The sequence below is a fragment of the Sapajus apella genome, unplaced genomic scaffold (genome assembly GCF_009761245.1).
Source record: "Sapajus apella isolate SASKATOON/1434 unplaced genomic scaffold, GSC_monkey_1.0 scaffold20, whole genome shotgun sequence".
In the NCBI taxonomy this organism is placed as follows: domain Eukaryota; kingdom Metazoa; phylum Chordata; class Mammalia; order Primates; family Cebidae; genus Sapajus; species Sapajus apella.
In genome coordinates, this window is record NW_022436960.1 from 14807216 (window position 1) to 14826428 (window position 19213).

The following is a 19213-nucleotide window of genomic DNA, read 5'->3' on the forward strand; positions in this document are numbered from 1 at the left end:
AGCATCTCAAATCCAAAAATCTGAAATCCAAAATGCTCCAGTGAGCATTTCCTTTGGGTACCATGTCAGATTTTGAAGTATTTTGAATTACAGATTTTCAAATTTGGGATGTCCAACCTGTAATAATATGTTTTAGCAATTTTTAATGCATACTCATATCCATATCTAATTTAATCTTCTAAACAACCCAGTCAGGTATGATGGCTGTGCATTATTTTTCCCATTTACTGATGAGGTCATTAAGGTTCAGAAAGGCTAATTAACTTTCCAAGGTTAATGTTAGTAAGTAGCAAAGACAGGCTTTTAAACTACTTTTCTAGTTATAAATTCACAATTATAACTATGGCATATAAATTCAGAACTATACTACGGCATTTCGCCGTAGTATTGTTTTAAAAAGAATTGTGAATTTATAACTAGAAAAAAAGACAATTTGACTAAGGCTAATATAAACAAAGGCAATTTGACTAAGGTTAATATATAAATAATGCTTCTGGATACCTTACTAAGAAAAAATGTTTAAAGATGGTCATCATGATAAATTTTGTCATTATTCAGTAATGTTACCAATAGTTAATTCAAAGCTTTTTATTCAGGTATATTCAATTATAACATTTTGCTTTACTTCTTTAAGAAAGTATTAGAAAAGACAAACATTCCTTTCCTTCAGCCACTCTTTTTATTCAGTGAAGACTGGCTCAAGAACAGCTTATATTAATAAATAGTTGTATGTACTGAAGCACCAGAAATTTCAAAGATAGGGAAGTTAACAACGAACACTCTATGGCCTTAGCAGGTAAGATCTGTAGCAGAGGCATGAGGGAGAAGCTGGAGCCTGAGGGGACTGTGTGTACTTTACTAGTGGTCTGCTATGCAACACCTTATTCTTGCCCTCTTTTTAATCTCTACTCCTTCCTTTCTTCTAACCCTGCTCTTGATTTCCTATCCATTCTCTGACACTGAAAATATATTTGACAGCTGAAATTATCAAGGCATCTTTTAGGTTTTCTACTACCTGCTAATTAATGTATAATATTCCTTAATTACTCAACACGATGAGCAGTTTTTAAAGAGTGTCTCCATTGCAGTGAGCCAAGACTGCACCACTACACTCCAGCCTGGACAACAGAGACAGACTCTGTCTCAAATAAATAAATAAATAAATAAATACATAGTGTCTTCACATAGCACAGATAGGTCAAGCACCAGTATATGATGAGTATTCAAAATCACAAATTATGACTCCTCAAATGGTAAAGCTCTTCAGTACTATTTGTGCCATGTAAACTGATTAGCATCACTGCCAGAAGACTTGTCTTGGGGAAAATCATTTTTTTAATGAAAAGTGATGACAAATAATACCAGTTGGTATGCCTTTTTCCTTTACTGAGGAATTAGCAAAATTAACTTATTTAAACTTTTACTGAGCACTTAACTTTGTAAATTTCCTTGGCAAAACTAAAACTGTTATTGAATTACATAACACCAAAATAGATTATAGCATGTGATCAAATAGTACTTACGCTACAAATACTATATGTCTGTTATACAAGAAGGCAATTAAAGATAGTTGAAATTATTTCTCTTGTAAACTGTTTACCTTGGTGAAGAATGCTGAAGAGCATCATCCTTAATCCCATCCCATGTTAAGTCATGCCCTTGTAAAGGTAAAGGGGTTATTTTTTCTTTGGTATCATATGTCATACAATTAGATGCCTGGGAATGCAATAAAAATATTTTTGCTTAAAAACACATTATGAAAGCAGAAATATAGCAAATTTTAAGTGAGCAGAGATATCCAGTAGATAAAAATTATACAACAAAGAATATTTTAGAATGATTTTTCTATCAGTTCAGAACTTTTTTCTTAAAGATAAAATGACTTACTTCTTGTATTTTAATGACATTTAAATGACATTAAGAAACTGCCACAAACAAACATATAAAGGGAAATTGAAGCAAATTTTCAACTTCTAAATAAATTTGAGGGGAAAAAAAATCCCATTAATCAGAAATTCAAACAGCTCATCTGTTTTAAATGCCAACATGTCAAATATGCAGAAGCAGTGGTAGCACTAGGAGCATGGACAATAATATTAACAAACAAACAAAAATAATGGCAGCTTACTTTTTTTTTTTAAGTACGGAGTCTCTCTGTCACCAGGCTAGAGTGCAGTGGCGCGTTCTCGGCTCACTGCAACCTTTGACTCCCTGGTTCAAGTGATTCTCCTGCCTCAGCTTCCTGAGTAGCTGAGATTACAGGCAGGCGCCACCATGCCCAGCTATTTTTTTGTATTTTTAGCAGAGATGAGGTTTCGCCATGTTGGCCAGGATGGTCTTGATCTCCCGACCTTGTGATCCACCCGCCTCGCCTTCCCAAAGTGCTGGGATTACAGGCGTGAGCCACCGCACCCAGCTTGTTTTTGTTTTTTTGAGACGGAGTCTTGCTCTGTCGCCAGGCTGGAGTGCAGTGGTACGATCTTGGCTCACTGCAACCTCCGCCTCCCAGGTTCAAGTGATTCCTCTGCCTCAGCCTCCTGAGTAGCTGGGACTACAGGCTTGTGCCACCACGCCTGGCTAATTTTTTGTTGTTGTTGTTGTATTTTAGTAGATACGGGGTTTCACCATGTTGGCCAGGATGGTCTCCATCTCCTGACCTCATGACCCGCCAACCTCAGCCTCCCAAAGTGCTGGGATTACAAGTGTGTGCCACTGCGCCCAATCATGGCACTGCGCCCGTCCAAGTCTTACTTTTATAGACTCCTTCCTATGCACCATGAACTGTGCCAAGCATTTACTTGCATCATTAGATTTAATCTTTACAATAATTTATGTATGGTTTTAAAGGTACTGTTAAAATGTGGATCTATTGCAGTTAATACTCTACTGGCTTCTTCAAGTCAGGTATTGATGGCACTGACTATGGAATATGGAGACACCCATTTTCTTGCAGGATTATTTTCGTATTTATTTAGTTATCTGCAGAGGTAACTCTTTTCAAAAATTTTAAACTAATAATAGCTATCATGGATTAAGCCCTTACCAGGCTAGGCACTTTACCTACATCATTTACTGCTCCCTAATAATCCTGAAAGTTAAGTACAGTTTTTCTAGTTGAGGAAATTCAGCTCTCAGAGGATAAGCGATTTATCCTTGGGCCTTAAGTGGCAGGGCCCTATGTCAAACAGCTATTAATGGCTGAGATGGAAAGCTACCACCTTCTGTCCAGTTTTAGAAGGCAGGAGGGAAGTTGAGTATGATTATATTTTATTCTTCTATCTCTGGATCTGTGTTTGACATTTTAATAGACAAACTATTTTTATAAACAATAAATTTAAGTCAGGACACAAGTGTGTAAGACTGATACTGCAAAAATAAAACAATTCCATTTGTCTCAAAATTAGACCCAAAGTTGCAATATTTTGAAGAAATGATGCTCAGAATTCAAAATATAAACACTGTAATAAAGAGCTTTATGGTCTGGAAAAAGTAAAGGCATGCATAAGAGAATAACATCTACCTATTCTTATAAAATGTATAATTTCCAATCATATAATCTGTGGCAATTTGTTACCAAAAAAAGATATAAAAATTCAACTTCTGCACTACTCTGCTGGCTCCTCTAGTAATCCAGGTCTGCATCTTTGGAAATAATACTTAAGGTATTTTACTGATCATTCCATCTGTCCCACACAACCAACCACCCAGGAAAGATGCTAGTAACAAATGACTTCCCAGATTTGGCAGGATCCACCTGGCTATTCAGAAAGTTATAACCATTTATAAGTAGGCAGACCTCCTGTATAATGGCTGTATCATGTATGGTAAGTGTCACCAAGAGATGATGATTCACAGTCTAAATAGCTGTATATATTTATTTACAGTAAAACATCTGTAATTCAGATGCAGCAATACAAAAATACTTCATACTTATTACCTGCTTTATGTTCATTTCTGAATCTGTCACATTTTTGGTCTCAGCTGCCCCCAACTCAGATTTAAAGCTGTAATAATTTAAAATAAATAATTGTTAATCCTTCAAAATATCAGCACTGTGGTAATAAGGTTTACTGGCTAGAAAAACTCAAACATAAGATAATCAGATGCATCTATTCTTATAAAATACATAATTTTGAATTATTTGATTTCATTTGATTAAATATCTGCAGACTCATCTGATATTACTGTACCTCTTACCTATATCCAAAGAAAAAAATACAAGTCTTAAATTGCTTTTACTTTCTAAAACAACTAAAATCTAGTATCAGATAAATTGTTTGTGTAATAGAAAAACAATCACAGTCACAAATCTGCTGTTACTCAAAACTTGACAAGGTTCGTTTTTTTCTTTAGTCATCTGGCAAACTTTTATTCAACATACATCTTGTGCTGGGCACTACTGTATTTGAAAACATTATTGAGGCAAATTATACATAATTTCCAGAAATTATCCCAACTTAAAATTATTCTTGGCAGGTGTTGCTATGAAGATTGGCTTGAATATCTGCAGGGAATGGAGCAGAGGGGTGGATGGATAAAGGGTTGATTTCTTCCCCTCTGTAGTCCATTGTTTTTGCCACTTTTAACATGAATCAATATGCATATTTACACAAATGCTGTCTGATGACATATTTTAAGAATTCTCATGACTGCATATTTAGAAGACCCTATCATCTCAGCCCAAAATCTCCTTAAACCGATAAGCAACTTCAGCAAAGTCTCAGGATACAAAATCAATGTGCAGACATCACAAGCATTTCTATACACCAATAACAGACTAACAGAGAGCCAAATCATGAGCAAACTCCCATTCACAATCACTACAAAGAAAATAAAATACCTAGGAATAAAACTAGCAAAGGATGCAAAGGACCTCTTCAAGGAGAACTACAAACCACTGCTCAAGGAAATAAGAGAGGACACAAACAAATGGAGAAACATTCCATGCTCATGGTTAGGAAGAATTAATATTGTGAAAATGGCCATATTGCCCAAAGTAATTTATAGATTCAATGCTATCCCCATCAAGCACCAATGAGCTTCTTCACAGAACTGGAAGAAACCACCTTAAACTTCATATGGAACCAAAAGAGAGCCCGCATAGCCAAGACAATCCTAAGCAAAAAGAACAAAGCCGGAGGCATCATGCTACCTGATTGCAAACTATACTACAAAGCTATAGTAATCAAAACAGCACGGTACTGGTACTAAAACAGAGATATAGACCAATGGAACAGAACAGAGGCCTTGGAGGTAACGCCGCACATCTACAACCATCTGATCTTTTACAAACCTGATAAAAACAAGCAATAGGGAAAGGATTTCTTGTTTAATAAATGGCGTTGGGACAGTTAGAATGGCAATAATTAAAAAACCTGGAGACAACAGATGTTGGAGAGGATGTGGAGAAATAGGAACACTTTAACACTGTTGGTGGAAGTGTAAATTAGTTCAACCCTTGTGGAAGACAGTGTGGCGATTCCTCAAGGACCTAGAAAGAGAAATTCCATTTGACCCAGCAATCCCATTACTGGGTATATATCCAAACGATTATAAATCGTTCTACTATAAAGACACATGCACACAAATGTTCATTGCAGCACAGTTTACAATAGCAAAGACCTGGAACCAACCCAAATGCCCATCGATGATAGACTGGACAGGGAAAATGTGGCCCATGTACACCATGGAATATTACGCAGCCATCAAAAACAATGAGTTCGTGTCCTTTATAGGGACATGGATGTACCTGGAAACCATCATTCTCAGCAAACTGACACAAGAGCAGAAAATCAAACACTACATGTTCTCACTCATAGGTGGGTGTTGATGAGAATGCATGGACACAGGGAGGGAAGCACTACATGCTGGGGTCTGTTGAGGGGGAATAGGGGAGGAACAGCAGGGGGTGGGGAGTTGGGGAGAGATAGCATGGGGAGAAATGCCAGACATAGGTGAAGGGAGGAAGGCAGCAAACCACACTGCCACGTGTGTACCTATGCAACAATCTTGCATGTTCTTCACCCCAAAACCTAAAATGCAATAAAAAAATAAATAAATGGCGTTGGGAAAACTGGCTAGCAGCGTGTAGAAAGTGGAAACTGGACCCCTTCCTGACACTTTACACTAAAAGTAACTCCAGATGGATTAAAGACTTAAACATAAGACCTAACACCATAAAAACCCTAGAAGAAAACCTAGGCAAAACTATTCAGGACATAGGCATAGGCAAAGACTCCATGACTAAAACACTAAAAGCATTGGCAACAAAAGCCAAAATAGACAAATGGAACCTAATTAAACTCCAGAGCTTCTGTACAGCAAAAGAAGCAATCATTAGAGTGAACTGGCAACCAACAGAATGGGAAAAAATTTTTGCAATCTACCCATCTGACAAAGGGCTAATATCCAGAATCTACAAAGAACTAAAACAGATTTACAAGAAAAAACAAACAAACAAACAAACCCATCCAAAAGTAGGAGAAGGATATGAACAGACACTTTTCAAAAGAAGACATATATGAGGTCAACAAACATATGAAAAACTGTTCATCATCACTGATTATTCGAGAAATGCAAATCAAAACTACATTGAGATACCACCTCATGCCAGTTAGAATGGCGATCGTTAAAAAATCTGGAGACAACAGATGCTGGAGAGGATGTGGAGAAATAGAACACTTTTACACTGTCGGTGGGAGTGTAAATTAGTTCAACCATTGTGGAAGACAGTGTAGCACTTCCTCAAGGACCTGGAAATGAAAATTCCATTTGATCCAGCCATCCCATTACTGGGTATATATCCAAAGGATTAGAAATCTTTCTATTATAAGGACACATGCACACAAATGTTCATTGCGACACTGTTTACAATAGCAAAGACTTGGAACCAACCCAAATGCCCACTGATAGACTGGACAGGGAAAATGTGGCACATATACACCATGAAATACTATGCAGCCATCAACAATGATGAGTTCATGTCCTTTGTAGGGACATGGATGAATCTGGAAACCATCATTCTCAGCAAACTGACACAAGAACAGAAAATCAAACACTGCATGTTCTCACTCACAGGTGGGTGCTGAACAATGAGAACACATGGACACAGGGAGGGAAGCATCACACACTGGGGTCTGTTGTGGGGGACGGGGAGGGACAGTTGAGGAGGGTGGGGAAGTCAGGGAGGGATAACATGGGGAGAAATGCCAGATGTAGGTGACGGGGGGATGGAAGCAGCAAACCACATTGCCATGTGTGCACCTATGCAACAATCCTGCATGATCTGCACATGTACCCCAGAACCTAAAGTACAACTTAAAAAAAAAAAAGGAATTCTCTGGAAGTATAATATTTAAAAACATACATAATTCTTGAACCATGCTTGAAATAAAATATGTAATTCATACTTATGAGGAGCTTCACCAGTTTAATAGCTATTTTTCAGTAATTACTTTGATAGTTCTGGTAATACATGGAAAAGGAAAAGTCACATTCATCTCATTCCAATCAAAGGGCACTATCAGATCTTAAGGCTGGCAGCAGAAAACAGGAATATAAATTCATTAATTTTCATTTAATTTCCTGAAGGATTTACTATTGGATGTTGATATATCATACCTTAATTCAGTCTGGGTTTCAGCTTCTATCCGTTGATCTGTAAAATCCTTTTTTCTTTTGGCAGGTGTATAATAGCGATATTGTGACAGGAAAGATTTTGCTTCTGTTTTTAAAGTGCGGGGAGTGAATGGCAATTGTTTGTTAGAAAAGAGTTCAGAATGTTTATCCAAAAGATCCCCACTGGGTGCCTTTGAAATGACTAACTGAAACCGGTGGGAATTTGGGAATGTGCTCCTGGGCCTTCTGCCATACAGGGTTCCAGAGCCTGGTTTTCGGGGCCCGGAGGCTGTATAATCCAGGCTGGACAGGGAGGAACTGGAGTTCTTCTCGGGACCGTTGGTGATGACTTTATCGGATTTATGTAGACTTAGGTGCAGTCTCTCTGAAGAGGGCACTAGTGACCTTGCAAAGGATGAAAATCCATTCATTTCTTCTTTTAACACATCATCCTCAATTTGCGGTTCACCTGAGGGCTAAGAACATTTGATATGACAGTCATCAACTGCAATACAAATTCATGTAATTGGGGACCTCGAGATTATACATTAAAAAATGATAGCCTCAAGGGTTTACAAAATTAACTAATATGTTACTGAATATGTTGGTATTTTATTTGAAGTTCTAGTCAAGTATTTGAATAAACATATTAAAATATAATTCTAAATATAAGTCTAGTAGAGCAATCAATTTCCTTTCTGAAACTAAAAAAAAGAATATTTGAGATCTTAAACTTGCATATTAAGATCTACTGGGAGATCTCAGTTTTATCTGAAAGTTTCCACACAAATTGTGAGCACCAATGCCCTTCTCAACCACTGTTAGTGGCATCATCCTCACTGTCCTATCTTGTCATTATTGGAGGCTACAGTGTAAGCCATCCCTCTGTGATGTCCAGGCTTTAAAGAAACGAAAAGCAACTTCTCCTCATAATGTATGGAGCCCTGATTTAGGTAACTGATAATTTAAATAATTAATAAATATTTATTCCATAAAAATTTCATATACATTTCTCAACTTTTCATTGGGGTGGGGGTAAAATTTTGAAAAGGGAGGCATTTTGACTTGCTCCATTTCTTTTTGGTTTAACTTCAGGAAAACCATTTTTGCAGGTTATCTGTGAAGTCTAAAAGCACAGATAATATTTTATTTTATAAACTTTTATAAAATGTCTAAGAAGCTTTGCCTATGGCTTCAGCCCTTATGGACACATCTGTATATCCATCCTCTGCAAAACTCTGAGGCACTTTCATTAGGCAGAGGGTAAATTACATGGAAGTTACAGAAATTGAGGTGAAAATCACTAGGATTTAGTCACTTATATCTGTCCTATAACCTTGTTAGGAGGAATAACAAGGGGAAGATGGACAAGCTGAGTAAGGAAAAAGCCAAGTGCTTCCTGTGTGCAAGGTACTGCTCTTGACATTGAATAGAAGAAGAATAAGAACTTCTATCACTGCTACTAATATGTATGATGTGTTTATTATGTACAAGATACTGCACTAGTTAATTTTCATGTGTAGCTCATTTAATCCTAACATCAACTTCTGGGTGGTGGTACAGTTATTACCCTATTTTGTAGATAAAAATACTGCTCTGAGGTGCATAGTCTCACAGATTTGAACCGAGGCAGAGCCCATGTTCTTTACCACTTCATCATATTATCTATTTTAAAAGTTATTTAAAAATTATATGATTTTAGATTTTTTACAGCATAAAAAATCTTAAACTGATTTTAACTCTTTTTCTTGGAACAAATAAGTCAGCTAACCTAAAGTGCTGATTTATCAAAGCAAAGAAATTGCAGATAACTGGATATTGTGCTACTACTACCTAAAATATGTCAAATCACCTTTCCTTTCCAACTCCTTTATAACCTTATTCCAAATATAAAACAAAAATTACTCAAAGCCAGTAAGTATGCCAGCATTAAATTTTGAGTCCCTAGGGTACTATTTGGTAAATGACTTTAAGACATTAGTTTTTACAAATAATTCTAAATGATACTCACACTACAGCTTATGTACCAGAGCAGTTTAGTTCCCAAAGAAATTTCTTAGTCTAAAAATATTCTATAGGGCAACTAATTAATAAGCACAAGAATTATTTACACTTAGAACAGCACAAATTGAGATCAGAGGAAGGAAAAAGAAATGCACAAGGCATTATGATTGCCTATAAAGAAATTTTATCAGTAATGGTTATTTAATAAACAAAATGAAACACCAAAGAAAGTCTTTTAAAAGGGGTAGAAGTATATGTTAATCTGTCACTCTGAAATGGGATGGAAAAATTGCTTCTGAACTTACTGAAAGCATGAAACTTTTCTCATTTTTGTAACTTATAATCTCTACCTTCTATCCTATTTTTTCTTTCCTTGGAAACTAGTAGACCACAGTATAAAATCCACTGTACCAATCTGCATCTTAAGATTATATAATTGTTTCCTTTAGCTACAAATATTGGAAAGCTTGGATAAAGACATTTGCACAGAATATATGCAACACGCTGGTAGAATCCCAAAACATAAATAGCAAATCACTGTAAAGTTCTGAAATCAGGAAAGGGTTCACCAATTATGTGCCAGTAGAGCAAAAAGTTTGATGGTACCCCCTGAACACTTACTTTCTTTACATCATTCTTAGTCCTGTGAGGCTTGTGGTACAATTTTTCTGTGATTTCAGGATTTATGTAAAGTAATAAACACACCATAGTTGATATACTTATCATATTTTCATGTCAAGAATTTTACAATACAGAACTCAGTACTAAATCAACCTTTTTTTAAGGATGTCAGGAGACGTAATGTACAACAATTTTCTAATTGTCAGATTTTTAAACAGTTGAAGAGTCAATTCAATTGCAGAACTGGATGGGAATGAATTATTTTAAAATCTGACTAACATTTGTTTGCAAAAAAGTTTCAAGTTATATTTCATAAAAGAAACACAGCTCTTGATTTTCACTATTTTATACTGTTTTTAAAAAGTTTCCTAGATTTTTTTTTTTAATCTCACTTTGTTGCCCAGGTTGGAATGCAGTGGCCTGATCATGGCTCAGTGCATCCTCAACCTCCTGGGTTCAATCAATCTGCCCACCTCAGGCTCCTGAGTAGCTGGGACTACAGAAGCACACGATCATGCCTGGCTTTTTTTCTGGTGGGCGTGTGGGGGTGGGTATTTTTTTTGTAGAGATGGGGTTTTGCCAAGTTACCAATGCTGGTCTGAGACTCCTGGGCTCAAGTGATCTGCCTCAGTCTCCCGAAGTGTTGGGATCACAGGTGTGAGCCACTGCTCCCGACCTCTTTTCTAGGTTTATTCAGAAACACAGATCACACCCACATATTCACTTAATCTTAAAAGCACACAGTAAGTGCTATGCCGGTGAAGCAAGTATGGGAGCACTGACCAAGTAGTGAATGACCCGGAGTTACAGGGTGAAATCTGGAAGGACTTAGGAGGGTTCTGAGGATGATAGCAGGTGAGTCAGAGTATGAGAGAAGAAAAGTGGCATGAGATATGGGCAATTGTCATAAAAGGTTTTTGATATATGACCTTTACATATGTACATAAGGGGCTAATACAATCAGAGGTTAAAGCCAGCATTTTAACTACAGCAACCTTTTCAGTGAATACAAATTATAACCATAACAGGTATCTGTTAACTATAACACCCATTCAATTATCAAAATATACTGCCCAAAATAAGGCTTTTAAGACAATCTGAGTGTATCTAAAATATTTATTATCAGGGCTTATCAAAAATGTAGGCAAAGTGCAAGTTACTATGAATTCTAAATGGAGTCAATAAAAACATAGATAAAATAATAAATTAACAACTTTACACAGGCAAAAAGTTATAGGGTTATAGCTGCTATTAGAAAAATGAAAACATCTAACATTTACAGAAATATATTAAAAATATATAACATGTAAATAATATGTTTATATTTTTACTTTATTATAAATATAGTAGATATATAAAACACATTAAAAAGTGTATTAACATATATGACTTGTATTTTCAAGAAGCCCTATTCTTATCTCAAAATATAATTAGTAATTTATACTCATGCCGAATAACAGAAACACATTTAAAATTTTCAGTTAAAAAGTACAATCACTAAAAATGAAAAGATAGCTGTGAGTCAAACATTGAGGAACATATTCCCAGATAGCAAAGTATAATACAGAGCAGATAACAGATTTATTCTAAAGGAAGCAGCTCTATTCCTGGTCCTTTTATCTACATAATAGCCCTGGGGCTCTCAATCATATTCACAGCTTCCCCTGATGACTCCCAAATCTATTTTCAGCCCAGACCTCTTCGCTGACACAGATGCTTATATCCAAATGTCTATTAAATATACTAGATGTTCCAAGAGCACCTCAAATCAAACATAGCCAAACAATAAACTCCTATCTTTTATTATCTCCAGCCCCAAAGAAAACCTGCACTTCATCCTATTATATTTCTGTGAATGATATATTGCTACCCTCCCAGTTGCCCAAGCCAGAAACTTAGGAATCTTTTTAACTCCTGCCTCTTGCTCTTTGCATCATCCACTCAGTCACCAAGTCCTGGAGATTCTACTTTCTTTTCTTTCTTCTTCTTCTTCTTTTTTTTTTTTTTGAGACAAAGTTTTGTTCCATTGCCAGGATGGAGTGCAGTGGCATGATCTTGGATCACTGCAACCTCTGCCTCCAGGGTTCAAGTGATTCTCCTGCCTCAGCCTCCCAAGTAGCTGGGACTACAGGTGCGCACCACCACGGCCAGCTAATTTTTGTATTTTTAGTAAGGACAAGGTTTCACCATGTTGGCCAGGATGGGCTCAATCTCCTGACCTCGTGATCTGCCCACCTCAGCCCCCCAAAGTGCTGGGATTACAGGTGTCAGCCACTGCACCTGGCCTCTACTTTCTAAATATCTGTTAAATGTATTCCTTATGCTCTCTCTGCTGTCTTAGAATCATGTCTTAATTACTGGTTCCCAGATTACTGCAACTGCCTCATAAGTAGTCTGTCCTTCTCTGTTGTCAGTGTAAAGCGTCAGTATGATGATATAACTTCAACTAAAAACTGGTCTATGGCTCCCAGCATTTCTGAAGAGAAAAAATCCAGACCCATTATGGCATTGGTATTTGGTAAGCAGAGCAGTGAATCTGGCTTTTGCCCAACAGTCCACAGTTTTGTTTTAAACCACATAATGGGTGCTGGGGGCAGAAAACAAAGCTCTATGAGATCATGCTTGAGAATCTAGGATCCTCTCAATGGCTACTCTTCAACTAGATGACTTGCAAGGAAACTTCCCCATCCTGAACCCTGGCACTGAGCTGAAGGAGGCTGCTGACCTTCTAATACCAATTCAAACAAACTCAAAAAGGAGACAATGGGTAAATCTAAACATTAGATATTTGTTAATAATTTTTAAGGCATAATAGCATTGTTGTGGTTTTAGAAGTCTATCTTTTAGATATATACTCAAACATTTATTAACAAAATTATACAGTATCTGGGGTTTGCCTCAAAATAACCTAGGAAAGTGAGTGGACACTTAGGTAAAGTAACACTGGCTCTGAGCAGATCATCGTTACAACCTAGGTGATGGGAACATGTGGGTTTAATATACTATATTTTTGTAGATGTTAAGGTTTTCAAAATTAAAAACTTCAAGAAATGAAAACAGCACACATAAGAATAAAACAAACTTACCTTTCAGTTGAGAGATAGAGATAGAAAGAACACAGCCCTCATCATTACAAGAAGAAAAAAACTGAACGATCTGCACATTAATGATTTTTCTTGAACTAATGAGAGAACTGAGGTCACAGAGCAAACAACTAACCTGAAATCTGGAGAGAGATAAGTATCTGAGCACCTGCTTACTTGGGAAAAATGCCATGGAATGCCTTGTAAGTTGATAAGATATGCTAAAATTTTTGTTAATTTCCTAAAGACTGAGTGTGGACTAGTGATGAGTGTGTGCTGCCCCTGAGGTCTGGGGAGTCTGTACCTCTTGCAGGCTTTCCCCAGGTGGGAAAGGGATTCCTGCAGAGAGAATCCCTTTCCCACCTTCTCTTGGTGTGCCTTGGGGAGAGAAATAGCAGTCACTGAGGAAAATCTTCCCAGACTTATTTTCTCATTCTCTTTTAAGGAACAAAAGATTTTGTCACTTAATCTGCAGGGGGAAAAGATCCCTTCACTTTTGCCACATAACAGAATCACAAAAATGACATCCTATTATATTTGTCATATTCTACTGGGTAGAAGCAAGTTACAGGTCCTACCTGCACTGAAGAGGAGGGGATTATTTAAGAGTGTGGGTCAACGTGGGGGTGTTGTCTTCAAATTTTGTCTACCACATTGAGTCAAACAGAAAGTATGAAATAAGAAGGCAGAAATAAAAACATATTAAACGCCCCATTAAAAAGATAATGATTATCAGATTGAATAATCTGACCCTCCAAACACTAATCTAAAACATTAAGATTGGAAAGTGACATTTAAAAAAAAAAAAGAAAAAAAAACATTAAGACTAAAAAATGGAAAATAATATACCAACTAAATACTAGTCAAAATAAAGCTAATTGAATTATGTCACTATCAGAAAATATTAACAGAAAAAGCATTAAGATAAAGAAATTCAAAGCACAGTGGTAATAGGTTCAGTTCACCAAGAAACTGCCTCTTGCAGGCTTTGCTAAATCTGTATTACATATCTCTAATATCTCTAAATCTGTTTTATGTAATAACATGCATTCAAAAAATATATAAATCAAAAATTAATAGTACCAAAAACAGAAATAGCTAAATACATAATTATGTGGAAGATTTCTTTGAATAACTGATAGATTAATCAGACAAAAATAATCAATAAGATATAAAAGATTTGAACATCTGGAAAATACAAAGTTTAATGACTGTACTATATATTAACTACTACACACAAAAACCATAGAATACATTTTATTTTCAAACACATTATGACATTTAAAAAAATTGTCCACCTACTGGGACATAAAACAAGTACTCAATAAATTTCAAGAAATGGATATAATATAGCTGTTTCCTAATCACAACACAATTAGGCTAGAAATCTATAACATACAGATACTAAGGAAAAAAACAGATAAAGAGATTAAGAAACAGTTTTAAAAGACTTCTGGGTTAAAGAAAAAAATCATAATGAAAATTGCAGGCTGGGCACAGTGGCTCACGCCTATAATCCCAGCACTTTGGGAGGCTGAGGGGTGGGATCACTTGAGGTCAGGAGTTTGAGGCCAGCCTGGCCAACATGGTGAAACCAAACTCTACTAAAAATACAAAAATTTGCTGGGCATGGTGGCAGGCACCTGTAGTCCCAGCTATTCTGGAGGCTGATGCATGGGAATTGCTTCAACTCAGGAGATGGAGGTTGCAGTGAGCTAAAATTGCACCACTGCACAACAGCCTGGGCAACAGAGCAAGACTCTATCTCAAAAAACAAAACAAAAAAAACAAACAAAAAGAAACTTGTAAAATACTTTGAATTGAAACATCATAAAAATACTGTGTATCAGAACTTGTGGGAAGCAGCTAAAGCTGCACTTGTTGGCAAAATGTATAGCCTTAAAAATGCTTACACTAGCAAAGAAGTAAGGCTAAGAATTAATAAATTAAATAAAATTAGAGATAGTACAGCAAAATAAACCCAGAGAAAATCAAAGAGGGAAATAAAGATAAAAGCAGATATTGACAAAACAGAAAACAAAGTACAATACCGAAGATTAACACAAATAGAAGTGTGTCCTTTAAAACAACTGACTCAATATCTGAGAATGATGGAGAAGAATGAAGGCACAAATAAACTAATTTAGGAATAACAAGGGGAAACAATACATATTCAAGAGAGATGAAGAGAACAGTATGAACAATTCTCTGCCAAAAATTTACATAAAATGAACAACTTCCTACATAAATCTAACATTTAAATCATTCCGTAATGACTACAAAAAGTGAATCAGTAGTCAAAAATCTTCCCATTAAAAAAAAACAACCAAAAACAAAACTTTAGGCCCAGACAATGTTAATGTTGAGTTCCATTGAATTTAAGGAACAAATAATCCCAAACGTAGAGAAAGAAGAAAGACTGCCCAGTTTATTTTATAAGGTTAGCATAACCAGACATAGGGAGTAGAAAAAAAAAGATCACAGGCCAGTATCAATAATAGACAGATTCCAAAATCCTAAACAAAATATTAGTAATGAAATTTAGCAATGAATAAAAAAGGCAATGGACCATGACTAAGTTCTGTATACAGCAGGAATGCCAAGATGGTTTAACATTAAAGTCATTGTTGTAATTCATTACATTAACCGATTAAAAGAGGCTTAGCATGGTGGCTTACACTTGTAATCCCAGCACTTTTTGGGAGGCCAAGGTGGGTGGATCACTTGAAGTCAGGAGTTTGAAAACAACCTGGTCAACATGGAGAGACCCACCTCTACTAAAAATACAAAAATTAGCTGGGAGTGGTGGTGGGTGCCTGTAATCCCAGCTACTTGGGAGGCTGAGGCAGGAGAATTGCTTCAGCCCAGGAAGTGGAGATTGCAGTGGGCCAAGATCATGCCACTCCAGCCTGGGCAACACTGTGAGACGTGTGTGTGTGTGTGTGTGTGTGTGTGTGTGTACACGGAGTCTCACAATATTTGTGTGTGTGTGTGTGTGTGTGTGTGTGTGTGTGTGTGTGTGTGTGTGTGTGTACAGAGTCTCACAATATTTATATATATATATAAAACTCCACGGATTAAAGGAGAAAAATTATATCGTCATTCCAAAAGATGCAAAAAAGCATTTCATAAAAATTAATACCATTCAGGAGAAAAGGAAAAAAATTTCACAAACTATGAATAGAACTCTTTTTTTAAAAAAAAAAAAAAAACTCAGTCTCGCTCTTGTCCACCAGGCTGGAGTGCAATGGCATGATCTCAGCTGACTGCAACCTCCGGTTCCCAGATACAAGTGATTCTCCTGCCTCAGCCTCCCAAGTAACTGGGATTACAGGCACCTGCGACCACGGCCAGCTAATTTTTGTATTTTTCGTAGAGACAGGGTTTCACCATATTGGCCAGGCTGGTCTCGAACTCCTGACCTCAGGTGATCCACCCGCCTCCGCCTCCCAAAGTGCTGGGATTACAGGCATGAGCCACCATGACTAGCCAGGAATTTACTTCTTTAACCAGATGTTCAAAGGTATCACAAAAAGCCTGTAACTGGGATCTGCAAACTGTAACCTTCAGGCCAAATCTGATCCAATGTCTTCATTAATAAAGTTTTAGCAGAACGCAGCTACACTCATTTATTTATACATTGTCTATGCCCACCTTCCAACGGTAGAGTAGTTGTGACAGAGACTGTATAGCCTGAAAAGCCTTTGAAAATATTAACTATCTAGATCTTTATAGGAAAAGTTTGCTGACCCTAAACTATAGTAAACACGTTGCCAAAGTCAGATTGTACCACTAATGAAGTGCCTTGGAAACATTTGCTTTTAAAAAGTAAAAATACTACCTTACCTTTTGTAGGGTGTTAAAAAATGACTTGGAATTATTTTTAGAATTGGCTTGCACTGCAGTTTTAGTTAATTTGAACTCTTTTTCACACCGTGCTAATTCCTTTTTGAGTTTCTCTCTTCGTTGTTGGTCTGCATCTAAAAGGGAAAACAAATCTTTCAAAATATGGAACAAAACAGAAAAATTAGTTTTTTGGTCTTGCTTGAGTAATAAATGGAACATTTTTCTTGTTAATTGTTATGATATGTAAATAAAAATCCATATACTTTCCTATATAAAGAGTTACTAACAAATTTCAAGAATTATTTCACATGTACCTCTAGAAATTAACTAATACATTTAATTTATAGAAATTCTAAAGAAATTAACTATTTAAATAATACAAACAATGTAGTGAGATTTGTGTAGTTACAAAAAAAAAATGCCAACAAGATATGACAAACTGGCCAAGCCTAAGGGCATAAGAAAGGCAATTCTTAGGAGTTATTCGGAGATATGAAGGTTACAAATGCTTAGTCATGTTATTTGTGACTATGTAATCACCAAATACATAAAATAACGTTTGAACTAGTCTACAGACTTATTCCCCAAATGAAATATTGTTAATACCATCATATTCCATTAAAATATTAAATTTATATGACTTCAAAAAGTGACATTATATTTTAAAAACATTAGTGTGATCAGAGCAACTGACTTCTGTTTCTCTTGTGGAAATACAAACAAAAAAGTGGTTTCATACTTTGGTGTGCTTTAAGTCAGGCACCAACTAAAGGTTAAAAATAGTGAAATGGAAGCTAGCCAAATTTCAGAATTAAGTAGAAGGTTGACTATCAGTAAAATGACTCGTCTTTTCATACAAAATGTAAAATCTATTGGAATTGATTCCAACTTAGTGGACAAGATCAAGTCTAAAATCACCTTTATTTAAATCAGAATTTATAAAAATGTCTATGAGCTTAAAAAACTAAGGTAATTTATATGTATCTATAACTTCAGTTATAATTATTGAAGAAGATTATAAGCATGCTAAATAGGTCGATTTGTCATTTGAAATGACTGAAATATTACTTTAAGGCTATTCTATCTTCAACTAGCTGCTTAATGAATGTATTAGCTAAATTGTAGTAAATAATAATGTTTGTGGAGTGAATTAAATAGTACCTTCTCAGTGGATTATCTTACTCATAGGTAAAATAGGTGTATTTAAAAAAAAAAAGTCCTCAGACACTATTATTATAAAAATGTTCTTCTGTATTATCAAATCTACCTATTCATTTATAAGTAAAGCTTCTTCACATCACCTACAAAAATCAACTTCAAATGAATCACATTCCTAAATTTAAGAGCTGAAACTATAAAACTCTTAAATTAGACAATCAAAATTTAAAATGCTAGCTGGGCACAGTGGCTCATGCCTATAATCCCAGCACTCTGGGAGACTGAGCTTGGAGGATCACTTGAGGTCAGGAGTTCAAAACCAGCCTGGTCAACATAGTAAAACCCCGTCTCTACTACAAAAAAAAAAAAAAAAAAAAAAAAGCTGGGCATGGTAGAGCGCACTTGTAGTCCCAGCTACTTAGGAGGCTGAGGCAGGAGAATCCCTTGAACCCAGGAGGCGGAGGTTTCAGTGAGCTGAGATTGAGGCACTGCACTACAGCCTGGTCAACAAGAACAAGACTCAGTCTCAAAAAAAAAAAAAAATTAAAAACATTTACACTTTTTCAAAAGCCATACATGTGAGAAAAAGACAAGTCACATATGTGGAAAATATATTTTCAAATCACGTATCTAATAAAGAACTTGTATTCAGAATACAAAAATAACTTACAAATCAATAATAAGACAACCCAATTTAAAAATGGGCAAAAGATTTAAACAGGCATTTCACCAAAGACATATAAACGGCCAATATGCCCATTAAAGAAAATGCTGTACATCAGTAGTTATGAGAGAAATGCAAATTAAAACCACGATGAGATACCACTTCAATCTCACTAGAATAGCTATAATTAAAAAGGGTCAATAACAAGTGTTAGCAAGGA

At 36.0% G+C, this 19213-nt stretch overlaps 1 protein-coding gene across 3 annotated transcripts in view; it reads right to left on the reverse strand.

The window, feature by feature from the left end:
- SPATA7 (spermatogenesis associated 7) overlaps positions 1 to 19213 on the reverse strand; it is a 71324-nt gene that overhangs the window by 12118 nt on the left and 39993 nt on the right. For all 3 annotated transcript variants that reach the window (XM_032287686.1, XM_032287687.1, XM_032287689.1), the window contains 4 exons: positions 17172 to 17305; positions 7621 to 8093; positions 3938 to 4004; positions 1601 to 1716 (listed from right to left, as the gene is read on the reverse strand). In XM_032287686.1, coding sequence (XP_032143577.1) covers positions 1601 to 1716; positions 3938 to 4004; positions 7621 to 8093; positions 17172 to 17305 — 790 coding nt within the window. The remainder of the gene's footprint in view (positions 1 to 1600; positions 1717 to 3937; positions 4005 to 7620; positions 8094 to 17171; positions 17306 to 19213) is intronic.